The sequence below is a fragment of the Varanus komodoensis genome, unplaced genomic scaffold (assembly GCF_004798865.1).
Source record: "Varanus komodoensis strain SLA01 unplaced genomic scaffold, ASM479886v1 scaffold4, whole genome shotgun sequence".
NCBI classification, from domain to species: Eukaryota; Metazoa; Chordata; class Lepidosauria; order Squamata; family Varanidae; genus Varanus; species Varanus komodoensis.
In genome coordinates, this window is record NW_025335941.1 from 10902113 (window position 1) to 10928100 (window position 25988).

At 42.4% G+C, this 25988-nt stretch overlaps 1 protein-coding gene across 1 annotated transcript in view; it reads left to right on the top strand.

Moving 5' to 3' along the window:
- Positions 1 to 22112, top strand: part of LOC123029123 (putative gastrointestinal growth factor xP4) — a 43130-nt gene extending 21018 nt beyond the window's left edge. The window contains exons 7-10 of the mRNA XM_044441738.1: positions 7500 to 7635; positions 9402 to 9493; positions 19752 to 19910; positions 22099 to 22112. Coding sequence (XP_044297673.1) covers positions 7500 to 7635; positions 9402 to 9493; positions 19752 to 19910; positions 22099 to 22112 — 401 coding nt within the window. The remainder of the gene's footprint in view (positions 1 to 7499; positions 7636 to 9401; positions 9494 to 19751; positions 19911 to 22098) is intronic.
- The last annotated feature ends 3876 nt before the right edge of the window (positions 22113 to 25988 follow it).

The window sequence follows — 25988 nt, forward strand, 5'->3', positions numbered from 1 at the left end:
AACATACCATTGGTTGTGTCCATTAAAAAAACTTTTCAACTGAGTTTTCAGCTCAGCAATATGTGCACAATAAGAGCCGCAAGCAGATTACACGCTTGGCATAAATCAGTGTGAAAAGAAACAAGCACACACCTGGGCACACCTGAGATCTTTCTCCCTGTGTTAAGGCCCACAGCCATGCCAGCCCAACTGACCAAGGGGACAAGAAGGGAAAGAAGCCATATTCCATGTTCGCACATTCACACTGGCTAGCATTGACCACCAGAGCAATGCAAAGAGTTCAGGACAAGTGACAGGAAGACACAGTCAGGAGATCTAAGCTCATTAGGAGGAGAAGACCTCAGCTGGGAAGGGTTCGGACATCTGAGGTAGAACTCAAACAGCTCATTATGAGGGATGTTTGTTCATACGTCTGGGGAATTAAAATTCTACTCTTCAGACAACAGATAGCCTATAAAAGTGTTGTAGCAAACAGGAGTTCATGCTTCTGATTATGCAAGATAGGACAGCTCTGTAGGTCTCCTCCTGCCCTATGAATTTGGGTCACACTCTTTGAGGATTGGGGCTTCCATATCTGCACAGCAGCACAGATTTGGGTCACCTACCTTTAGACCAGGGGTCTCAAACTCGCGGCCCGCGGGCCAATTGCCAGGATGGGCGGGGCGCGGGGGAGGGCCCCTGCAGCCTTTAAAGTGCCGGCGGGGCCCGGGCCGGCCATGGGATGAGCGGCCCACCCCCACTGCGGTGCTGGAATACTTGATGCGGCCCAGCCTCACCCAGACCCTACTTCCAGCAGCCCCCAGGCAAATTGAGTTTGAGACCCCCTGCTTTAGACTATTTGGCCACAGCAAATGGCTCACTGCAGACCTGTTTTAGCAGCAGGCCTGATCAGCAGGGGTTGGGTAGGTTTGCAGTCACCATGCTGTTTGCTAGGCCTGAAAACATGATGGCATGGCCAGGGATAGTATGTCACTGAGCTTTTCTATGAGCGGTTCTGCTGTACCTTCTTTCAATTTTGCCTCAGAACATCTAAAGAACCCATAAGCAACAGAGAGTAGGGAATGACAAACATGCAATAAATGCCTCACAGAAAATATAAGAGTATATTAAGTGAACATAAGGATAAGAGTTCTGAGCTTCTGAAAATCCATAACTTGCTCTCAGAGGGAAAAAAATCTCTTGGAAGGTGGTAAGTCTAGAATATAAATCACTACTTCAGTGCAAGTAGTAATTAAAACACTATTCCTATGGGGCCAGTGCCTTAACTAGCACAGGGCATGGCTAAGCAGTTGTGAACTGTACAGAGAGATTTGGCTATTGGGTAGTATAGTAATATGATTGATAGATTGATTGCTAATGGGGCTGAAAACACATCTGCAAAGGTCTAGCTCTTCCTTGCATGAAGTAACTAGAGCTGTTGTCAGTTAACCTGTCCTAAGTTTCGGTTGCTTATTACTCAAGTATGGAAACATCCACTCTTGGGAAGCAGCCGTTTCTGGTGACCACAAAACACTTGAATTTCTCCAACATGCAATGCATGAAGTATTGAGTGAAAGATTGCCACAGAAGTCCATTTACACATATTGTTGCTGCACACCAGCACCCACTTATTCCCTTTATATAAGAAACAATTATTTTCTTGGCCAACGTTTTGTTTCATCAGAGGCAGGGGGATGAGGTGGCACAGGAAAAAGGAGGGCTTCTTGCTCCCTATAACTGGGCTTTCCCTTCTCTGCTTTGGTGTGCTGCTATCCCTTCCTACATTGCTGGACACCTGGCTCAAGTGGGTAAGTAACATTTTCAGGCCTACCAAGCCCTTAAGTTTAAAACCCAGCAAGGAGTAGGGCGAATGCTGTAGAAGACCTCCCATTTCTAACGGCTTGCTTTGAGCTAAGCTAGTAGAATCAAATTTTTCCAAACTAATCAGGAAAGGCGCAGAAAGGAGCATAACAAACACACCAGATATAGCTTCGCAACTTTTCATTTATGCTTCATTTCACATGGTTTTATCTTGGATTTCTGCATGTTTCTGTAGCTGTTCTCCCTGATAACTCAAATCCCAATATAGGGTTGGACTGAGAAGAAAGGGACAATTTTGTGCTTCAGGGTGAAAGGGCCAAGCTGCAGATGCCCAGGTGAGGTTCCATTGTGCAGGCAGACAATGCAGTGCAGTTGGGAAAAAATTGGGCAATGGTTATTTATATTTGGTTATCACTCCCTTCTATGCCTTTCCTGTCACTCTGATTGAGTGGGAAGCAGAAAGGTTGAAATCAAAGATCAAATTGCCTTGCTTGATCAAACCAAAGATATAAGTCCCACATTACTATGCGTGCAATGCTCCTAATCTCCTAATCATGACTTGGAGACTGGGAATTCTCCATGTGCTCTGACAGTCCCCCCCTTGAAGCTCCCCACAGGCATGTGGATTTGCCCCTATGAAGCAGTAGGTGTCGACTCATGCTCTTCCTTCCCTCTGCCATGAATTCAAGTGGCCTTAGGAAAGCCGTTTCCTCCCAGCTTCAGTCTCCCCATCTGAAATATGAGGCCAATAATAGTGATTCATCTTTACAGGAATGTTGTAGGGATTACAGGCAGATGATGCATATACAGACAGCACTTTGGACATTTGGCAGCATAGGGCAAATGTCAGAATCAAGCACTATCTGCTAATGCTTGATGTTAATGTTAATTATGTCAAGCAGAGTTAATATGCATATTGGGTAACATACATCTGGCATTGTGCATGCAGCCTACACTTGCAAGAGATTTTCAAACTCTAGACCACTGCTAGCCACATCAACTTATCCAAGTAAGACAGAGGCAAGGACTTCAAAAGAATTTGCCATTGATTCGTTGTCAAATGTTAGGAGAATTAAGCCATTTATTTTAAAGGCAAAGAGGAAGGTCAAGATCTCTTCTTGCTAATGCCAGAACGTAGGGCATGGAATAATCAATTCAAGTTGCAACAACCCAGATTCAGGCTGGACATCAGGAAACATTTCCTCGCTGTCAGAGCAACACAACAGTGGAACCAGCTGCCTAGAGAGGTGCTGGGCTTTCCCACACTAGAGATATTCAAGGAAAAACTTGTAACGTGGTGTCCTGCAACAGCAGGGGATTGGACTCAATGGCCTTCATGGCCCCTTCCAGCTCTGCTACTCTATGATTCTTTGAAATAAGAACAAGCATATATTGGACTATTTATTTTATATATATATATATATATATATATATATATATAATATTATTAATTATAATATTTATATCCTGCCTTTCTGTCTCAGCCAAGGAACCTAACACAGATTACTTAATCCTTTTTCTCTCTATTTTATCCCCACCACAGCCTGATAGATAAAGTCACCCAGTGAGCTTCAAGGGGACTAGAAGGCAGCTCTCTTGACTTCCGCTTAGCGTTCTGTCCACATCACCACACTGGTTCTCAAGACTGCCACAGCTTATAGTTACCACAGATGTTAGTAGCAGTCCTGGCTAGTACAAGAAAAACAATGTCTAACAAAGCAAATATAGCATGTGCTGTATAACATGGCTTTTCTAGCACAGGAATGTGTGCACTTAGATTGAGGAAAGCAAAGCAGGCAGAATTCTTAAGGTGGCAGTTCTGCAAATGAGAAGCTATAAAGGGATATGTGAACTGGACTGAACACAGATCTGACTCTTGAATGTAAAAACTCTACAGAATGGAGTGACGAGATATTTCAGGGCAAAGGGAGAAGAACTTATAAGTCATGTAGTTAGGTAGGACATGTGGAGCAGGAGACCTCAAAAGTCCAGTTCACTAATTTGTGTACATTTATATTTCAGTGAAACTTCTTGTTACACAAGCTGTGAGCAGCTAAGCCTCACCTCACTGATACTGAATGTAGCATCAGCTGAAAAGTCACACAACCAGAAAAGTCCACATATCCAAATATACAGAAACTTAGTTTCCAGTGCTCAATTGTTCCTCAACTGCACTAAATTTGTCTGGCTGCCTATTAGAATATAACCGGGGCCTCTGCTGCTTGACCCTTTCTCTCTGAAACAGAAATTGGTCTCCTTCTCCCAATTCAACCCTTTATTGGGATTTGAGTACTTAGCAACAGGCCCTAATTTCTTCACAGGGAACCAGTCAAGCCTCTGCAGAGACACCAGTGATTTTTAAAAGTATTCTACGACTGGGTGAAGATCACAAATCAAAATGAATTGCAAATGGTTTTGGATCCTGGGCTTCATCCTGATTGCAGGATTCAACAGTCTGGTGGATGCCAAGCAAAACCCAAATCCAGGTAACGCACTAATTTTGATCTATGATAATAAATAAAATGTGCTTGTGTGTTGTTTATCCATTCAAGCCATAACTTCATGACCCCAAAACCCTGGACCCTAGTTATCTGAAGACTGGCATGCATACCTAGGGCTTGCTTTTCAGGATTAGTATGTTTGTAAAATAAGTTAATTGTTCTTAATTACCGTATTTTTCGCTCTATAAGATGTACTCCCCCCCCCTCAAAAGTAAGGGGAAATGTCTGTGCGTCTTATAGAGTGAATGTGTGTGTGTCCGACACCCGGGACGCTGCCGGCCCGCCTGCACCACGTGGCACCACCTGGCTGGCATGCGCTCAGCGCGCCCTGCTCTGCCCCCCCCCCTCCGGCGCAGGTGAGAGCTGTGCCACTCAGGGGGAGAGGTGCGGAGGAGGAGGAGGGAGAGATGGACTGCTCACCCCCACCTCCCGGGAAGACCTGCCACGGAGGAGGAGAAGTCGCAGGCTTTAACCTGCCTGCTCACAGAGAGACCGACTGCTCACCCCCACCGCCTGGGAAGACCTGCCATCGCCCTGCCACCCGGAAGAGCATGGCCGGCATGCTGCCGGGCCCATGTGGCACCACCTGGCTGGCATGCGCTTGGCACGCCCTGCTCCGCCCCCCTCCTCCGGCTCAGGTGAGAGCTGTTAATCACAGGTTGGTGTGTGTTTTCAAATGGCAACCTGTCTTTTATTGAAGCCCATGGGGAAGTGATGGGGAATGTGCCTGTGATTATCAGGAAGCTTTCCATGGATCAGTTATCCGTTAGTTGATCAGACACATTTTTTTTTAGGATCAGTGGATATTTGAACAGCATTGCCTTCGTGTATGAAGTTTATTCTTCAAAGGCTACTTATTCCGCTGTGTGTTTGATTTACCGTACAATATCTCACTTTTTGTCAGAAGTTTTTTTCTATTATTTACTAGTAGGGTAGCGTGGACATTACTGGCTTTTTTAGATTTGTTATTAAATTGTCTGCAGCAGCTCTTGTATAACTGGTGTAGATTGTGGATTCCTTCAATAATTCCGCTACTGACTAAGAAAGTGATGTCAGTGATTGTGAGCAACAGAGCTTCATAAATTCTAACTCTAGTGATGATGAGTTCTATGGGTTCAACAAAAACTAGAAGAGTACTCGAACTTTAAAGTCTCTCTTTTGTTAATGAAAGTGATTATGGTTCTTAATGCCACTGTTGACTGCTGTTCACTTTACAAGGTTGAAATACGGTACTACTGTATTCTGTTATAGTTTATTAAATAGTTTAGTAAACCATTTGATTCAAAATATTTTTTTCTTGTTTTTCTCCTCTAAAAACTAGGTGTGTTTTATGGTCAGGTGCGTCTTATAGAGCGAAAAATACGGTAATTTCAATGTGTCCAGGTGATTGAAGCCTTAAGCAATACTTTTTTGGATTCTCTGTCTAGAGCAGAGCTTTGTAAATCAGTTCAGTTTGAACCTTACAGAGATCAGTTGCCCAAACCATATGCCATTTCCCTATCCAGATCCTATGTATTTATTTGGGGCCACGCTGGAGATGTGAACCCTGACCTTACAGGGTAAGAGCTGAAGACATATGTATTCCCTGTTCCCTAATGTGGGGCAGCTCTCCTCAGGGGAATGGACAGAGGGCTATAGGGATGCATCATGGTAGGAAAAAAGCTTAGGGCTGCCAATGGGCATATCGTCACTCAGATGGGAGGGTGAATCGTGTCTAACTCTGCCAACTACAGTATGTAAGTGTGCTTGAAGACTTTTCTGTATCAACCTAAAGGGACAGTGTGTTTTGAAAGGGGATGTCGGGAGCCAAGGTTCTTCCTTCAAGCATTCAAAAGCCACTGACTGTTTCCTTTCAAAGTGTTCATTATTTACCCCAAAGCATAAATCACCCAGAATGAATCTCTGAGCACACACAGAGCAGTTTGTTGAACCCTATCTAGAATTCATCTCCAGAAACTCTCCTTATGAACATGTCTGGGCCCAATCCCTTTGGGAAAGGCCTTCTAGAAGAGAACACACCTCTCCTCTGCAGTCCAGTCATGTAATTGGGCTGCCCTCCTCTGCTGATGCTGCATTGTAGGGTCAAGAGCTAGGCCTTCCTAGCCGTCAGCTGAGAACTTCCATACTCAGGGTCCTCTCCCACTTGCGGTGCATCTCGCATATTCCCAAGGGCTGCCTCCCCATCTGAGAGGTCTGGCCTTGGGATGAGTGCCTCCATCTCTGTGTCTTGGCACCGTCCATCCACTCTCCCCCCCCCACCTTCTGTTTCACTTTCTGATTTGGATTCTTCTTCTTGAGCCAGCAGCCCTTGAGAACAAATGCCCGAAGCCAGCATCCTTCTCATTCCCAGCAGGGCATGTACAGGGCAGGCTACATTTCAATCTTTTAAAAACTGGAATCCATGCAATAGCAGAACCCTGAACAAAATGAGCCGAGTAGAAGAGAATGAGATGGATCCTGTTAGAATCAGCAAGAAGCACCACAATTTGTTTGTTTGTTCGTTCCATTCTTGTGCCTCCCAATAGTCAAGTCCCTCTGGGCAGTTAACCATGCATACAATCTCTCCTTGGTGCTGTTTGCAAGTCCTCATTAAACATTAGATCCACTCCTAAGTTACAGAGGATGTCCATCACACATTCTCATGGATATCTGAGGCCATGGAGTTTTGCATCCCACCTGGTGGATTCCCTGGGTCCTTGAAGCCTGATCAAGCAAGGATCTTGGATACAGCAATGCCTGCATGCACCAAGCTTTCTGCATGAAGGATTCTTTGCCTCTGATGTCCATGTGAATGTCTGGATGGTGGGGATGGGAGCAGCCACATGAAATCTGGGTGGGGCTAAAGCACAGCTCTGCGGCCCCTTTGAGCATGTTTTGCCCCTTCGTGCAATACATGAAAGGGGAAATATTTCAAAACACTGTAAGCTTCCTTAAGATCAAGAGTTCAAAACTATGAGAGTTTCCTTGGAAGTGGAACTGTATGATCCCATTTTTTAAAAAATATCTATTTGCATTTCTAATGTGCATACATACTGTTATTCCATATGAGTCTAAACAAAAATATGTGAGGTGAGTTAAGCTGAAGGGGAATGACTGAGCCAAGGTTGCTGTCGAACCTTGGATAATCTTGGGGTGTGCCCAAATGAAACCTTTCTGTACAAGGAGTTCTGAATTTTGCATTTTTATTTTTCTGAATAGGACGTCTTACCTGTAATGTAGTTCCGCACAGGAGAAGAGAGTGTGGATATAAAGGAATTACTAGAGAAACATGTCAAAGAAGAGGGTGTTGTTTTGACAACAGAATCCGAGGGGTCAAATGGTGTTTCCATCAAGAGTAAGTAAAATGCATTTGTGTTAAAATTTATCCACTTTGAAGCACTTCTACTTGGCAATGCAATATTCTGCCCCTCCCCCCCCAAAAAAGTGTGTATAATGACATTAGTTACAATTAGAGGAATACCAATGATTCTTAATGCTGGCATCTATCAAAGCTAACAACCTGATTGTTCTTTCAAGAAAAAGATGGTAAAATTGTTCATGCAGTTGTGTAAACAAGTTTGTGTGTTATTGCACTAGCGAGACACAGTGCAGCCAATATTTCAAAAAGGTGAATTTGTAGAATGTATATGAGAATGTTAAAAAGTGGACAAGAACTGGAAGGGAAGAACACATTGCTGGAGAACTTGCATGGCGGAGTAGTTCAAGTGTGCAAGTAGTTCAAGCTGGGGGTCAGACTAGATGGCCCAGGTGACTCCTTCTGACTCACTCTATGTTTCTATGTTTCTACTTGCTGAACTGGGTATCTGTGAGATCCAGGTTTTAATCTCCATTTGATGGTGAAGCTCACTGGTCAGCTTTGGACCAGCCACTGCATCTCAGCCTCACCCAGAACAAGGACTGCTGTGAGAAAAACTGGAGAGGAGGGAGTTGTGTTAACTACTTCAGGTTCCTTGGAGGGAAAAGGCATGATATAAATAAAACATGAAGCACACAGAGACTGAATGGAAGATGCAAAACCAGGACATACAAGGAAACAGGACATTAAAACCATAGTGAGCAACCTAGGCAGGGAACCACACAGAACAACATAAACCTCCTAACACTTCTTAACAAAGAAATTCACTCCAAGTTCCTTTAAAATAAAAATGCTTTCTTGTTCTTTCTCTGCAGAAGTACATGGAACAAAGGCTGAAACCCAGAATGTGTCAGTGGAAATGTTCCAAGAGAAACGATACCCGCAAAGCTGATGCTTTAAACATTCCCTGCTTTCACCCCGATTTCTTGCTGCTTTTCTGACAAGAGAAAAGATGCACAGGCTAGTCCTGATCTGCTTATATAATGTCTGTAAATCTCAGAATTCTCACACAATGTGATCCTTTCTTACAACAATAGTTCCAGACGAATGGTCTCAGCTCCACAGCTACATTGTTAAACTTTGCTATTATGCTTAAGAATGCAGAAATCTATCTAATAACCCTCTGCCTTTATTATCTTTGTGAAATTATTTGGTAAACAGTCTTTCTTTTTTCCCCTTACTAAAAAGAAGCACAATGATGCATTCTGGATGGGGATCCTGGTATGTTCCCTGGAATTGCAGGTATGGGAAGCCAATTCAGAAGAGGGGAAAAGCTGAGGGCACAAACGTTAAACCACTGCTCTCTCATGCTCTACAGGACCTGCCCCCCCACCCAGGGGAAGAACTCTCCAGCCAATAGTGGGCACACTTCCCTCAGCTCTACCTCTTCAGCGCCTGCAGCTGTCAGAGGGATGTGTAGCTGCAGGGAAAAATGACTACAGGCAGAGATCTGATTGAGTGTCTCTTCTGTCTGATGGGCTGGCCACAATCCAAGTCTGGTCTGCCGTCAAAGCACCTTCTCAAAAGGAGGGGCCTTGAAGTGACCTATCAGCAATTCACTCCTGCAGGGTAAACTGATGAGGCACACAGGTCGCCTAGTCATTCTTCTCCACTATGGTGGGATGTTCTCAATTTCTATTTAAATGACGGTTATTAATTTTACGTCTTCATAGACACATGTAGATGTGCAACTATCAGCCAAACTGGCATCTTTGGGGTGATGCAATTCCTCTTTTGTTGGTCAGGTGCAAGTGGCCAGCCCAGACTCTGAAGCTGTGGCCACGGGATCAGTGTCAGGTGAAGCACGAAAACATTGCATATGGCCAGTGCTTTTTTTGTAAAAAAAAAAAAAAAAAAGGTGCCGGAACTCACGTCGCCGGCAGACGAGCAGCGGAGCAGCGTCTGTGTCCGTCTGTCCCAAGCCAAGGCCAAGCCGAGAGCAGCGCCCCACCCGCCCTCACTATCTCACTATCAGATAGCAGATAGCAGACACAATAGCAGCCCGCAGGCACTATGTTAATGATGTTTGTTGCTGATCTGCTATGATTCAAAATCACTTCTAAAATCCATTGGAAAAAAAGGTGCCAGAATGCCATTCAGGTGCATTCTATGACAAAAAAAGCCCTGCATATGGCCATCCCCACATGATTCCATTATTATTACTACATGATTCACAGGCATTCTGGAATAAGTTCACGAGAGACTGAAACCTGGCGGAGATAGCATTAGCGTGAACTGAAACCTCTGTTCGTGCCTACAGATCTACTGTGCCAGCAGCAAATGCACAGCCTGTATTCTGCCGCTGCAACATGGGCCAGCCCATGGACAGCTGGGCTGGCGAGGCAGGCTGGGAGGTCCTTGCCCCTGCTCTGTCTCAGCAGCTTCCCAGTCCAAATGCCATCACTGCATGGTTCCCATGGTGGGGCCTGTGACCAAGCCTCCGTTATGTTTCAGCTTAAAAGCTCTCTCTGGCGTCACGCTCCTGCTTCAAATACATTTGCCAGCGTGTCCTGCTGAAGAAAAGAAATCACCCCGTGTCGGAGAAGGCAGGCACCGCGGCTGATCTGACTGCAGGGGGAGAAAATCAGGCTACACTGGGTTGTCTACCACATGCAAACTCAGCTCTAACCTTCATAAAATACCACGCAAGCACTGAAAAAGAAGAAGCAGAGCAAAAGCTGTACAAGGGAGGGGGCCTTCTCTGGAATGAAAAGCATATTTGCAACTTCTCTGCACTTTCTAACCACATCACTCGAACATGAGCTTCTAGCCTTATTTTTAATTTTTCTTCCGCAATCCTAACAAATGGAACCCGCAGCCAAATGTTGCAGTATATCCTCATCCTGTAACCAAAGTGTTGCTAGTCAGCGATCCAGGCAACCAAGCACAGCAAGTGTCCCTTGCCCAGTTCCCTGGCTTTTTAATTTTTTAGAAAACAAATCTTTTTACCTTTAAAACAAGCATTCCCATTCTATGGCTGATATATATGCTCAGTTCTCATTTGATTGCTTTGGACAAGCAGTACAGTCTTTCTTCATATCTTTTTAGGAATGTGTGCTTTTAAAAAAAGCCTATACTTGGGTGACCTTTTTGTCAATACTCCCCCATCCCCAAGTTAGCTATTAGTTAGAATGAAAGTTTATTTAATTACTTCCAGATGGAATCCCTATGAACCATTTGAAGAAAGAAGAATGAAGCATCTTGTAGCACCTTAACACATTTATTCCAGTATGTGTTTTCATGGGTGGGTCATCAGCTGTGTGCAGTAGAGTGGACGATTTGAGGTTTATATAAGAACATGCAGAGGGGGAAGCAGAAGATAATTTTGAATTGAGATGCAATTTTTGAAAGGGAATGTCTTACACATATATTTTTTGAAAGGGAATGTCTTATACATATATTGTGAGCACCCTCTTGGGAGAGAAAAAGAATGAAACTTTAGTTGATCCCACAATTAATATTATTTATTTTAAAAGCACTGAAATAATGAGCTGAAAGCTATTTCCATTATGACAGGAAAGCCAGAGAAAGCAGAAACGCATTCCAATCAATGTTTGCTTTCTTTGCTTCTACTGCATGTGCAAATTTGTACATCTCATCTGTTGTCCTCCCTGTTCTGAGTGAGGGAAGTATTCTCCAGTGTGTGCTTGTGCTTTCCAGCAAAACAATGCCTTTTATTTCTTCATGTGTTTTTCTGGATCCCTCCCTCTTAACCAGAATGCCTTTTGTTCCCAGTGCAGTGCCCTCAGGGCAGCATTGCTCAACCGCATAGTCTACTTTCAGCCTTCTTGGAGAGTCACCAGGGCTTTATCTTAAATTGGGGAGGATCCCTAAAACAGAGCTGAAGAAACACTGCTCTTGCTTATCTATCAAAACTGACTCCTGGGACTTATCAGTAGATTAGCCCATTCGCACCATGTTGCAAGGTGCTTGATATTAGACTGTCCTGTTCCCCTGGGCTGCACCTTTGGTCAATGCATTACTCAGAGTACAGATGTGATTTCCATTTATAATGATGAAAATGAGAGGACCTAACTTTTTGTACATTGACATGATCCTGACAACTCTGACTGTAATAACAGGTTGATTAAAGGAAGATTCAAGTAGCAAATTGCAGAATATTTAGATTGCAATTAGGGCATAGCTAAGAAAGCTGAAGCAACTCATTGAGACTCTGAGGCTAATGCTCACATAATTTGGTTATGTATGGTCCCCATAGCCTAATTAACATGTCTTATGTTTGCTTCTAGCAGAGGCATACATGTGAAAATATATGTTTGGCCTACAATGATTGTCCTGGAACAGAATAATTTTTGTTGGATTTGCTGGTGGCTGTTCCTGCTTCCTGTTCTTGAATCATATGATAACATAGACATATAAAGATGATCAGCATTGCTTGGATCCAGAGATCTTCCACTGTGGATGGAAGGGCTCCCTCCAACCTCAGGAGGCCTTTGATCCAGCAAAAGTTTCTGCTGGCTGAATGGGGGAGAAGCCAATGTTTCAATTCCATCCATTCCCTGCAGTCCTGCATGAGGCCCTGAAAATCTGCCCAGGAGGGTTGTAGGACCTGGGCAAACAGCAGTGGAAGATTGCACTGGGACAACAGGGGGAGGACTGGCCCGCAACAATCATGTCCCCAACCTTGCCAATAGCTGAAGCATTTCAAGCAGAGTTCCACTCAGGGAATGGGAAAGATTAAGCCCAATTCCTGAGTGGATGATGATGATGAATGATTGATGGGGCATCTGTTAAGGCAGCATGTAGCAGATAGGCCTGTCTGTATGGCCCTTGCCATACATTGCCAACATCTTAATAAATGTTTTGGAATTCTACTGACAGTAAATGTGGACTCAGATTCTTTCCATGCACACTTAACTTAGTGATCCGTTTATATACCCATTTTCTCCCTTCTGGCTTCCAAATACTCATCTGTTTCTGTTATTTCTGTTTCAACTTCCTTTCCTTTGGGGATCTGGAGAAGGAAACTGTTAACTACTGTTTGTGTTGTATGTGTTTGTGTTTTTAATCAAGATTCAATAGCTGATCAGTCCCAATGATATTTGGTTCACACTCATCATCCTGGGACTATTCATATTACTTATTCTTCTGAAGTTTGTAAGATATCCTTGATGTTTCTTTAAGAGTCACAGGAACATGGCTCCATATTCAGTTACAAGTGAAGAGACAAAATGGATAATTCTGTCCTCTGTTCCTCCTCCAACTCCATGTGTGTAAGGAATTTCCCTTTCTAATTCCCAGAAATGGCCACTTCCCCTATACCAGGGGTTCCCAACCTGGGATGCCTGCACCCCCGTAGGGTGCAAGATGACATTTCATGGGGTGTGAAAAAAGAAGGCTGCAAATTTGGCAAATCATGACATTTTTTGCCAAAAATTATCCCAATAGTTTGGCTCATTGTTCAATTTATATTTGAATTTTATGCACTGAGATAAAAACTTTTGTTCTTGTTGTTAGTTCAATTTGTTCACCTGCAGTACTGCATGTAAAACAGTGGTTCAAAAATTAGAAATTTGACTTCTTCATCTTCAAATCTGATATTATTTTTGTAGGAGGCATGAACATAAATCAAACATTTTCTAGAGATGTGAAGCATAGAAAAGGTTGGGAACAACTACCCTATACAAAATTGATGAATATGAATCAGAAGCAACTTCTGATCAAGAAAAAAATATTCTTAAAACAAGTTAGAAGCAAGGAAGAAGGAAGAGTTATTGGTTTGGCTGTACTTTCCAAAACACTGGATATGAAAATCAATTACCCAAAACTACATAATATATTTTAAACTTACTTTTAAAACAGTTCTATATTTGCTGTAAAAATGACCAAGAATTATTCTACCCTTTATGCCTGGCTGCTGCTTGAGCTAATCTTATTAATTCTCCACAGTTCAGCAACCATGATTCTAGCCTACCTGTGAAACAAACTCAAGAGACTCATCAATGTTAGTATATTGATGGCTTGTTTGTCATCTTGTGTGGCTAATTCAGAACAGCTAGCTTCTATCCACCACACCTTTGTTAATCAGTTATGTACTTAGAATGAGGTACCAATTGTACGTTCACTGGTAACAATAAAAAGAAAACCAAAACTGTGTCAACTGCATTTTGTTTACAACTGAACAGAATCCACCATTAACTTCCTACTGTCATAGCCAGGCAACCTCCATCACTGACATCTTTCTTTCCCACAGTGTATTTTTTACAGGAAGGGAGCCTGGACATTCCTCTCCCTCTTGTTCTCTATGGAGAGACAACCTACAACCTGAAATGGCTCAGCCTGAGACTGAGCATTTCGTTCTGGGGCATTTCTATGTTAAAAAACCATGCAAAGGCCTTTATCAGAAGAGCTATCACAGTACACCTGGCCTATTTTTGGACTTTTCATATTATTTTGCACCCTGAGGTTAGCTTCCAGTCAATGTTTCTTATAATTACATCTATAGTTAAGAGGCTTCAGTTAGGAGAAAGCAAAAGTTATGCATTCTAATTTCATGGTGTATTTTCTCCCAAGGAGCCATAGATGAACTTTAATTTCTAGCTCAGGAACAAGTCCTTCTTGTGTGGAGCGTCACTAACAAAATCATGCATAATCTGTCCAACCATGTCCTGTAGAGGATGTATTAATCTAGGATTAATATTTGGGGGGGGTTTGCTTCTTTGTTCTTTATGTTCCTTATGTATGTTAAGAACATAAGAAAAGCCATGCTGAATCTGATCAACGGCCCTTCTAGTCCAGCACTCTGAACACCCGATGGCAAACAAGGTCCGTCAAGCAGGATGAGAGCAACTGCCCAGGATAGGTGCCCTCTTCCTGCCCATTTCCTCAGCAACTGGTGTATCCAGGCATGCCACCTCTGGTAAAGGAGGTAGCACAGAGCCAGCAAGGCTAGTAGCCACTGATATCCTCCTCCTTTATCAATCTTGTCCAATCCCTTTTTAAAGTAGTCCAGATTGGCGGCCATCAGCATTTCCTGTGGCAGCAAATTCCATAGTTTAGCTATATGCGTTGTGAAGAAACAGTTCCTTTTATCTGTCCTAAACCTCCCACCAATGTTAAGACTCCTCTAAGCTTATCTGATACCATGTAAATATTTTTGCTAATCCAGCTAATTTTTAAGAGATAGTATGGGGGAGTTGTTTAGTCAGAGGTTGGGAGCTGGCAGACTTAACTTGAAAACATACATATTACATCTCTAAACTGTGGGAGATGCTTCCTAACAAGATATTTCCCAACAAGTAGAAAAACTAGTACAGTATAACAGTTAGATTGTTGGACTGGGTCCCCGAAGATTCAGGTCTAGTCACGTAGATAATGGAGTGACTTTGGGCCAATTACCAACTCAATGTGTTGTAGTGAAGATAAAATGGAGAGAATGAAGATCATCTAGACCTCATCTATCACAATACATATCTGATCACCTGGGGTACTCTGATGAGAAGAGCAGACATTTTCAGAAACACTGCAGCATGTCACATACAAATATAAGAATGTAGGGTGCTATCAGAGGGGCAGAATAAGTTGCTTGCCTAGGGAAGGAACCTATGGAAGCCCATCAATACCCAACCCCTTTATTGCCCATGGTTACCAAGTATGTTGTCTTATGAGCCACTATAATCCTCTATTGAACATTTCAACTCAGAACAAGCAGCATGGCAATAATTTCCTTGGAAGAGGGAAAAATACTTAGCTTCCATCATTGTAAGAAAACAGTTCATAGATATTCCACACACAGGACAATCAGGATTGCAGAAACCTTACTAGAGGAAAAATAAGGCAGGCATTTTTTCAACACCAAAGGCTTTCCATTCTGAGCCTTCAAAGCTCCATCTGGAACACAGCTGCAGGCCAGGACTTCCACCCGAGGAATGATCTCCTTATGACAGACCCTCACCCATGGCTTGATGATGAGACGATTACACATGAAGAGTTCCTATTTTTCCAGCAGGAGTCTGGTGGCCAGTTGAGCCTCCACTTTCAGCACCAGCACGCCCTAGGACCAGCTGGCAGGCCAGCATGTGCCTCCTGAATATTGGAGGGCTCAATGTGTGTAAAAAGGAAGGTACAATTGTCCAAGAGTTAGTTCATGGAGCCTCTTCCATGTCTCTGGGAGCTCCATGGCACCCTTCAATGAGAAGGCCACTGGAGAGGGCACAACAGTTCCAAATGCCCACACAGAGAGAGTATATTTCAAAGCCATAAGAGAACAACTTTATTTGGTATATATAGCTGGCGCATGGCACTGGGGCTCTCTGTAGACAGCAGAATGAGCCTGTACGTCCTTGTCCTGACACTACTGGGTATTTCCTCAATCAATGGGTAGTTACTGTGATTGACTGAACTGGCACTGAGAGAACATGAATTAATGTAAGGGTGAATTTAGGAATGATTCAGGAGGAAAGAATTCAGGGCAGATCTCCTTTTGCTGCTAAGACTGACAATCAAGCCATCATTTCTTTCTGCTTGATAATGTATCTGCTGTATACATGCTAATTCTAATCAATATAAACATAGGTGGAGTAATGGTGACATAGTAATAGGCCACCCAAGATAAAAATTATCAGAAAAAGATGAACAAACAGGTTGATAGAAAATATTTCTGTGAATCATTTGCCTAGTCTTTGTGCTATTGGGGTTTTTAAACAATTTGGACTGGTTTCTTATGGAGACTTGAAGATTCAGGACAAAAAAGAGCACCGTAAGCTGCCATGGAATCCAAGAGATTCTTGCCAGTGGTCATTGTCCTTATAGTAGGACTCAGCAGCCTGACTAATGCAATGTATCCTAAATTATGTGAGTAGAACTGTACCATTTGGAGGGGGAAGCCATGTGTCTGCTTGTCTATTCCATTTCTGAGTTGCTCTATAACTGAAGCTCTCGGGGCAGCATAGATAATGAGAACAAGGACAATAAGGCAAATGAGAAAATGTGTTGAAACATAATTTGCTGAGTATGAGTTAGTGGAGTGATCTGGTTGCAGAAAAGGCAAATGCAATTGTGAGTTGTATTAATAGAAATGTGGTTTCAAAATCAAGGGGAGTAATAATTCTACTCTGCTCAGTCCTGGGCAGACCGCACCTTGAACACTTCATTCTGCTCTCATCATCCTAGTTTAAGACAGGTTGAGATAAAGCAGTTCAGAGAAGGGCAACAAAAATAATTAGGAGACTGGAAATGAACTGTGTGGTATATTTGGCTGTGAAGAGAAAAGATGATAGGCAGAGGATATGATATGATATGATACTATTCCAAGTATCTAAAAGTTTGTCACACAGAAGAGGACTCCAAACATGGTCTCTGTCATGCAAGACTGCCGGGCACAAAATATCAGGATTAAGTTACAGAAAAGCAGATTTCAGGTTTCTATCAAGGCAGTCAGGCATTGGGACCAGCTGTCTAGGGCATTGGTGGGCTCTTTGTAGCTGAAGGTATTCAAGCAGAGACTGGGTAGTCGTATGTCTAGGATCTTTTACCCTGCAGTCGGGAGGGGCTTTGGGATCAATGGACTGAAATCCAGTGGGCTGCATACAATCATTTTAAAGCAACAACAACAATGCAACACACTTTTAAAGGAGAGATAATTTCAAAACATTTTAAATATGAGAAAATCTAATTTTAAAATGCAGCTTTAAATATTTCATTTAGCAGCAGTTCAAAAAATAAGGCCTGGGAATTTTTTTCATTAATTTCAAAAAAAGGGGATTTTCTACCTTTTTTACAATCTTATCATCCTGTCTAAGAACCAGATTTAAGAAATATTCCTCAATTTCCTGTTCTATTTCTGCCCATATTATCTCATCATGCTGCAATATAATATTTGGTATAAATCTTGATTGATTAGCTTCATAATATAGTTTAATATTTGGAATACCTAGTCCTTCCTCTTTTTGTGATTTATAATCCTTTCTTACTAATCATTGCTTTCTCATCTCCATTACAAATTTATTAATCATAGTTTGTCAATCTTCTCTTTTCCTAATATCCTAATTAGCAACATCCCAAATATGAAGTTAATTTTAGCTAAATTTTTCATTTTGCAAACTGCTATCCTCCCAAACCAAGATAATCCTATTTTCCTGAATTGTTGTAGTATCTTATTTATTTCATATTTTAATATATCAAAATTATTCTTTTTTAGACATTGAGTATATTTTGAGATATTGATACCTAAATATTTAATAATATTACATATTCTAATTTGAAATGTATTCTTAATTCCCTGCTTTTCTTCACTATTGCAATTAAACGACATCATCTCAGGTTTATCCCAATTAACCTGTATACCTGTTATCTCACCAAATTCCACCAAATGAATTTTAATCTGATCCATAACTTTTAATGGGTCCTCAATTGATAATGATGTATCATCAGCAAACAAATTAATCTTAATTTTATTCTTAATCCAATACCTTCTCTAATATCATAATTTCTGATACTGTTTGCTAATAATTCTATAACTAAATGACACAGTATTGCTGAAAGAAGGCATTCCTGCCTAGTGTCTCGGCCTAAGGATATTCTTTCTGTTAAAGCATCATTAACTGTCACTGTGGCAAAGTTTTATGACTATAATTGACTTATTGCACTTTTAAATTGTGAACCAAATTCTAATATCCTTATCAACATCTTTATCACGGCTCATTCCTTACAATCAAAAGCTTAAAAAAATCTCATGATATTTAACCTTTTCTTTGATATGAATGCTATTCCATTTAGTACTCTTCTAGTCAAGTCTGACATCCCTTCTCCCTACTATAAAACCAGCCTGATCCACCTTAATGCATTTATCAATAAAAAGGACATAATTTTATGCCTGCAGTGCTGGAGGTTCATAGAGCTAAGCTATTAGTTCAGTTGCTACATGGGATTACAATCTGGGCCAATACAAATTTAAAATCAGTAGAAATTGTGCAGTCTAAATTTCTTAGGCAATAATTGCTGTACGTACCAGGCTGCATTCCAAATGCTTCTCTGAGGCTGGAAAGTGGTCTTCCTTCAGTGTCTACACAGGCCTGACTCAGGGCATTTCGTTTTTGGCTATGCCTGAATTTAGCTCCTTGCAGTCTGCCTTTCTTTGGTATGGAGGACTCTCATGAGAGTAAGTGGATGAAAGATATTAAATCCAAAATACATACTTTTGGACTGTCACCTGATGCTTTACTGACCATTGATCGTGACAAGGCAAGAAATTGATCAATGCAACACCTTCACAATATTGAAATCAAAACAATCTGCCTGCCACTGAAAAATCAGTCCTTGGTATGAGCGCTCTTTCATAAGTCGTCTCTGTTGGACAAACTTTTCTGGGAGATACATTGAGAGAGTGCCACCTTGTTGAACCTTTCAGACCTCTTAGTGGCTTTCAGTACCATCCACCATGATGTCCTGCCAAGTAGGTTGTCTAGGTTGGAATTTAAAGGCCCTGTACTACAGAGGCTCCATTCCTATGCGGACATCAATTCCAACAGCTCTTGCTGGGGGATTTCTGCTCTGTTCCTTGACAGCTTTGTGATGGGATTCCACAGGAATCTATTCTGTCCACCATGCTGTTCACTACCTGCATGAAACCAACAGAAGAGGTTGTCCATAGGGTGTGAACTGAGGCTGTGGATAACACCCAGCTTTACTGGGTGCCTGGGCACAGTAATGGGCAGAAAGTTGGCCACTAAACTGAGAATCAGTCCAGACAGTGCGCAGTTTACTTGGTTTGGATGAGTGATATTCAACTGGTTCTAGAGGGAGGTTTCAGTCCCTGCAAAGAGCAGATTTATAGTTCATGGGAATATTCTTGGAACCAAAATTGTCACTTGATGCACAAGAGAACTTGGTGGCATGGAGCACCTTTTGCCAGCTTAGGTTTATATACTAAGTATGTCCTTATCTGGACAGAGTAGCTTAACCGCTGCTGTTTGTGCTCTGCTAATCACTGAACTGGATTACTGCAAAGTGTTCTACATGGGGTTGCCTTTGAAAACAGTCTGGAAAGTTCAGCAGGTGAAAATGAAAGCATCTATGTTGTTAACAAAGACTTGCCAACACAATCATATTATGCACATGGGCTTTGTATTTCACAGACCCAGGACAATGTGACGTGCAGCTAAAGCAAAGAATAAATTGTGGCTACCCATACATCAGTGCTCAAGAATGCTACAACAAAGGATGCTGTTTTGATTCAAGTATTGCTGGGACCATCTGGTGCTTTTTTCCTGGAAGTGGAGATGCACAGGGACAAGGTAGTGTGCATACACATATTTAGGTCACCGCTTAGGCTACTTGTTAAACACACACACACACATTCATTGCCAATTAAAAATACAGGTAGCAATAATATTGTAGTGCAAATACCAAGTATCCCTTTGCCTATATGCCCAAGTTGCAGAACAGTATCAGACACACTTGTATCAATTGGCTATCCAGCATAGAGAAATCTCCTCTAGGCATATTTCTTAACTTCTGCCCATGCACCGTGATCTGAGGCCTTCCTCCAAGAGCCACCTCCAAGGAAGGCTCAGAGAGCAGCAACACAAGGGAGGGCCTTTTCGGTGGCAGCTTCCTGACTGTGGAATGATCTCCCCACAGAGGCCAGCTGGGTGCCAACTCATCGTCTGGTGCAGGGTTAAGACAGCCCTCTGGTATGAGGCATTTAGAGATGTCTCAGGTCATCTAATGGCCAGTAGAGGCACTCATGCCTGTGTTTTTAACAAGTATACATTAACTGCAGTTTTAATCATTACATTGTTTTAAAGATGCTAAACTCTTTCTAAAATTTTGTACTACTGAACATTTCAATGGCTACTTTTATTGTATCGCAGTCTTGCTTAGGCACTGCCGCAAACCACCCGCAAAGTTTCGGTTATGGGGTGGCGTAGTGTAGGGATGTGTTGAAGTGCCACACAATCTGTCCGCTAGCATTTGAGGATCTCCACTAGTTCTTGGCCCTGTCTTGGAAAGCGAGCCACAAGGAAGTCCGTGGCAGCTCATGGAACCAAGGCTGTGCAGCTGGCAACCTTCCTTGGCGTTACATGAGGCAACACAAAGGTGGCTGCATGTGGCATGGAAGAGGGATGCTGCTTGCAGGGGGTTCGTGCAGCTCTTGATGCCACACAGACGCGAAGTGCACTTGGCAGGAGCTTGGACTCCTGTGGCATCAAGGGGACTGGAGTCTGGGGAGACTCGTCTGGGGAATCTGATGGCTTCCAACCCCACAGGCAAATGGTTGGATAACATTTCAGAATGAACTGTTAAGGATGTCTATATATTGACCTCATGCAGGGGGCCCTAACACATCAGTCCCAATCATTTCCTATTGCCCCTGGACAAACAGACCTGGCTTGTTTGCCACAGTGAGGACCCAGTCATTTTGGAAGCCACCGCCAGCACTGGGACAGCCTGTGAAAGATTCAGCATTGCAAGTCTTTATATTTATGCATTAGGTTTATACCATGTTTCTTAGTCAGTGAACTAATACATGATACATACTGTCTGCTAAGAGCACTGGCTGTTCCCTAAAAATTGACTTGTATGTGGTAGCAAACAGAGTTCAAGATTCCACTTGGGGGGCAGGGGGATCAGACCTTAAACCCTCCTCATGCTTACAGCAGATCTACCCTAAAAGGGGAAGCAAAAAATCCTCACCAGGCCTGCAGGCAGCCGAAAAATTTGTGAGAGAGAATGTTGGAATGGTAGTTTATCTAGTTTGCAGAATTTTGAAGGAAAAGATGTAGATGGATTTATTTAGCAGTTACATTTGCAGCTTTGGTGCAATTTAGTATATGAAAAACTTTTTGCTAAGCATTTTCAATAGCTGTTATACCTCTTGTCACTAATTAACAATTGAACAAAGGTGAAATGCATGTCCTAGGCAGTTGGCTTCATTGTCTAACTGCTCTGGCTCTTAGCAAGTTCAGCCTGCCTTTCTGTAATGTAAGCTACCCATTATTGTCCCTGGAGTACCTAATGGGGAAGAGGCACCCAGCCATGACACAGAGCCAGCGCTGGGTATAACTTGGCTACAGCTTCATGCATTATGTACATCTTAGCATCTGACCCTTCTGAGCACTTTCACTGAGAACGTAGAGCATTGTATCTCTCTCCCTTAACGTTCTCCAGAGTCCTGGTTATTTGAGAACCTTCAGAAAGACAAATTAAGGCCAGAGGAAAGAAGGAGAAAGAAATCAATACATTGATAATAGTAGCACTGGAGCAGCAGTCTTTTCCCTTCACCCTGCTGTGCAGCTGGGCTGTGAGGAAGAGGGAGGTCCTGGGTTAGCAGGCTGCACAGAAAACAGTGCCATCTTGGAGCTGCAGGTTGGCCACGTCTGTACGACAGGCTTATTCAGAAGAAAGTCCCGCTGAGGTTTATCAGACGCTGCTGTATTCAAGTTTTTCAACTAAATTCTTTTTGTCCTATTTGGTTTTCAGAATGCCTCTTCTAAAATGGATGTCATCCCTCAATTCTAAGGTTCTTCAGAATGCACAGTAATTTTTAAACTTGCACCCACATTTGCCCTCCTGCTCCTAAAATTGAAGTTTGAAATTTGCCTCCAACAGTGTATGATGGCAACACTCTTCCACATCCTAAAAAAATAAAGAATGCACAGAAACTTTATTGCTGTTTCTACAGTCTCTGATCTTTGGCCAAAACAGTATGGAAACAATGGGACCTTTTCTAATACTTCTATAAAAATAGTAATACTTCTGGATCCAGGTGGCAGGTACCAGATTTTCTAATCACTGTTTTATAATTTTGTACTTTTAATTGGCTGCAAACCAAAGGAATAACGCCCTCCCCTAAAGAAAGAACAGCTTTGCTGATTAAGTTTCTCGCTCCTCTACTTTCTCAAAAAGTGTTCAAAAGTTACACAGTTGCCACATAGCAGCACCTTGAGAGTTTACAGTTTAGCTGGGGAAGCTTGAGATTTATCCATGAGAGTTTAAGAATCCCTGGCAATTCTCAGCACCAACGTTGGGTGTCAGGGTGGGGGAGAATAGCCACGGCAGTTCATTAAACTGAAATAAAATGAGCAAAATAAAAATAAGCTACTGGCACAAGGGAGAATTTGGAGCAAAGAATTAGCTGGGGGAGGTGAGCCTTTGACTGACTACCACTGTAACTCCATCACCTTGCATGAGAATATGTAGCAACAAACGTTCTGAACCAATCTTCATAAGTTGGGGGTTTGAACTGGCTTCCCTATGCTTCAATCCAGAATAGGCACCCAAAATCTAGGAGAAAACCACTTAAGCCCTGTCAAAGGAGAAAAAGGCCCATTCCCCACCACAAAGGGGACCCAGCTTTGCATAAAATGTGCATATGCTGATGTACGTGTATAGGGGTTTGTATGTAGGTAATGTCTATCATCCTGATAGACATGCAATAAATTTAAGCAAAGTGGGGAAGGCTGCAGCCAGGTGAACTCTGCACCTGCTCAGCCTGCAGTCCTAGTGCTCAAGTGTTGACAGACTCCTGCCGCATGCTCTTCTGGTGGTTCTTTATCTTTACATCCAACTTGGACAAAGAGAAAGCCATCCTATGGCAGCCCTTAAAATGGTCCCCCTGTGCCTAGCAAAGCAAGACCAGAAAATCCTCTCCAACACTCAGGTAAAAGAAGGATGGAATCTGGGGCTCCATATTCCCATGTGAAGGGTTGGTGGGGTGGACATGCGAAGAGTCAAACAGTGGCAGACATTCAAAGGGTCAAACATCACCTCCCATGCTACTTTGAGGACAGTGATGGGAAGCCTTTTAGAGCCCGAAGTGCCCAAACTGACACCCAAAACCCAATTATTTATCACAAAATGCCAACACTACAATAAAACCTGAAAACTGAGGTTTTAGTTGAGAAAAAACAATTCATAGTCACAACAAGCAATTATATTTATATCATTGGCAGTGCACTGACCAGCCAAGCAAAAGCTTGGACGAGTCATGGCTAATGAGTTGTGGCTTGCGATGTCACTGCCTGAAGGCGCTACTCCTTTCCAAGCATGCACATGGCCACTATGTGCGTTGCTATCCAACACTTGGATGCGGGGGCGATGCTGGAGTGAGGTGGCTCACAAGCTGAAAGAGAAGGCTCTGTGTAGCTGCTGTGGCATGAATGCCATACGTTCAACACCACAGTCGGAACCATACATGGGTGAACATCCCTAAACTTAATGCAAAGGTAAAATACCATTGAAAGGGGCGATTATGAATAAACCTTCCTTGAGGAGCTTGTGTGCAGAGGTAATAATTTCAGCCCATTCTAAACACGTTCCAAGCATCAAAATCATGCCAGGACACCTGGTTATTGTAACACTAACCCTAAGCTGGTGCACATCCCAAACCCTAATATAGAGCTAAAGTTACACTGAAAATTATGTGATTTTGAAAAAGCCTTCCCTGAGTAGTTTTTCCTGCACATCTCATCATTTCTGCCCATTCAAAAAACATTCCAACCATCAAAATCATGCCAGGTCACTTAATTTTTGTAACACTAACTCTATCCTGGATCACACCCCTAACCCTAATATAAGGCAAAGTTCCATTGAAAATAGTGCGATTATGAAAAAGAGTTCCTTGAGAAGTTTTCCTGTACAGCTCAGCACTTCTGCCCATTCAAAACAAAATCCCCCCTAAAAACCATGCCAGGACATCTCGTTGATGTAACCCTAAAGGTTTCCGGGTACACACCCCTAACCATAATATAGGGTAAAGTTCCACTGAAAATAAAGTGATTTGAAAAAGCCGTCCTTGAGGACCTATTCCAGCACAACTCTTCATTTCTGCACATTGTAAACCCATTCCACCCATTCAAATCATGCCAGGACACCACGTTTTTGTAATCCTTAACCCTACCCTGGTGTATTTCCCAATCCTAATTTAGGACTAAAGATCCATTGTGAAAAGAGTGATTTTGACAAAGTCTTCCTTGAGTTTCTTTTGCCACACATCTCATCATTTTGCCCATTCTAAACACATTCAAACCATCAAAATCATGCCAGGACTACTCGTTTTTGCAACCCTAACCCTACCCAGGATCAAACTCCTAACAATAATATAAGGTTAGTATTGAAAATAGTGTGATTTCGAAGAACACTTGCTTGAGTAGGTTTTCCAGCAAATCTCATCATTTCTTCTAATGCTAAACACATTCCAACCATCAAAACTGTGCCAGGACACTTCGGTTTTGTAAGACTAACCCATGAAAAAACTGCTAACACTAATATACGTACAGTTTAATTGAAAATAGAGCGATTTTGAAAAAGATTTCCTTGAGTAGATTTCCTCGCGCATCACATCATTGTTGCCCGTTCTAAAGACCTTCCAAGTATCAAATCCATGCCAGGACACATGGTTTTTGTAACCGTAACCATACCCTGAGTCACTCACCTACCTCAAATATAGGGAAAAGATCTATTGAAAATAGTGTGACTTTGCAAAAGACTTCCTAGAACAGCTTTTCCCACACATCTCATCATTTTTGCCCATTCTCAAAACATTCCAAGCATAAAATCCATGCCAGGACACAGGGTCTTTGGAACCCTAACCCTACCCTGGGTCTCTCCCCTAGCCATAATATATGAAAATTTCCATTGAAAATAGTGCAATTTTCAAAAAGATTTCCTTGAGTAGATTTCCTTGCGCATCTCTTCATTGTTGCCCTTTCTAAAAACATTCCAATTGTCAAATTCATGCCAGGACACCTGGTTTTTGTAACACTAACCTTACCCTGGGTCTCTCCCCTAACCATAATATATGAAAAGTTCCATTGAAAATAGTGCAATTTTCAACAAGTCTTCCTTGAGTACATTTCCTCGCGCATCTCCTCATTTCTGCTTGTTCTAAACACATTCCAAGCATCAAATCCATGCCAGGACACATGGTTTTTGTTACCCTAACCCTACCCTGGGTCACTCACCTACCTGTAATATAGGGAAAAGATCTATTGAAAACAGTGTGACTTTGCAAAAGACTTCCTAGAACAGCTTTTCCCGCACATCTCATCATTTTTGCCCATTCTCAAAACATTCCAAGCATAAAATCCATGCCAGGACACTGGGTCTTTGGAACCCTAACCCTACCCTGGGTCTCTCCCCTAGCCATAATATATGAAAATTTCCATTGAAAATAGTGCAATTTTCAAAAAGATTTCCATGAGTAGATTTCCTCGCGCATCTCATCATTGCTGCCCGTTCTAAATAAATTCCAAGTGCCAAATCCATGCCAGGACACCTGGTCTTTGCAACCCTAACCCTACCCTGGGTCTTTCCCCTAACCCTAATTTATGAAAATTTTCATTGAAAATAGTGCAATTTTCAAAAAGATT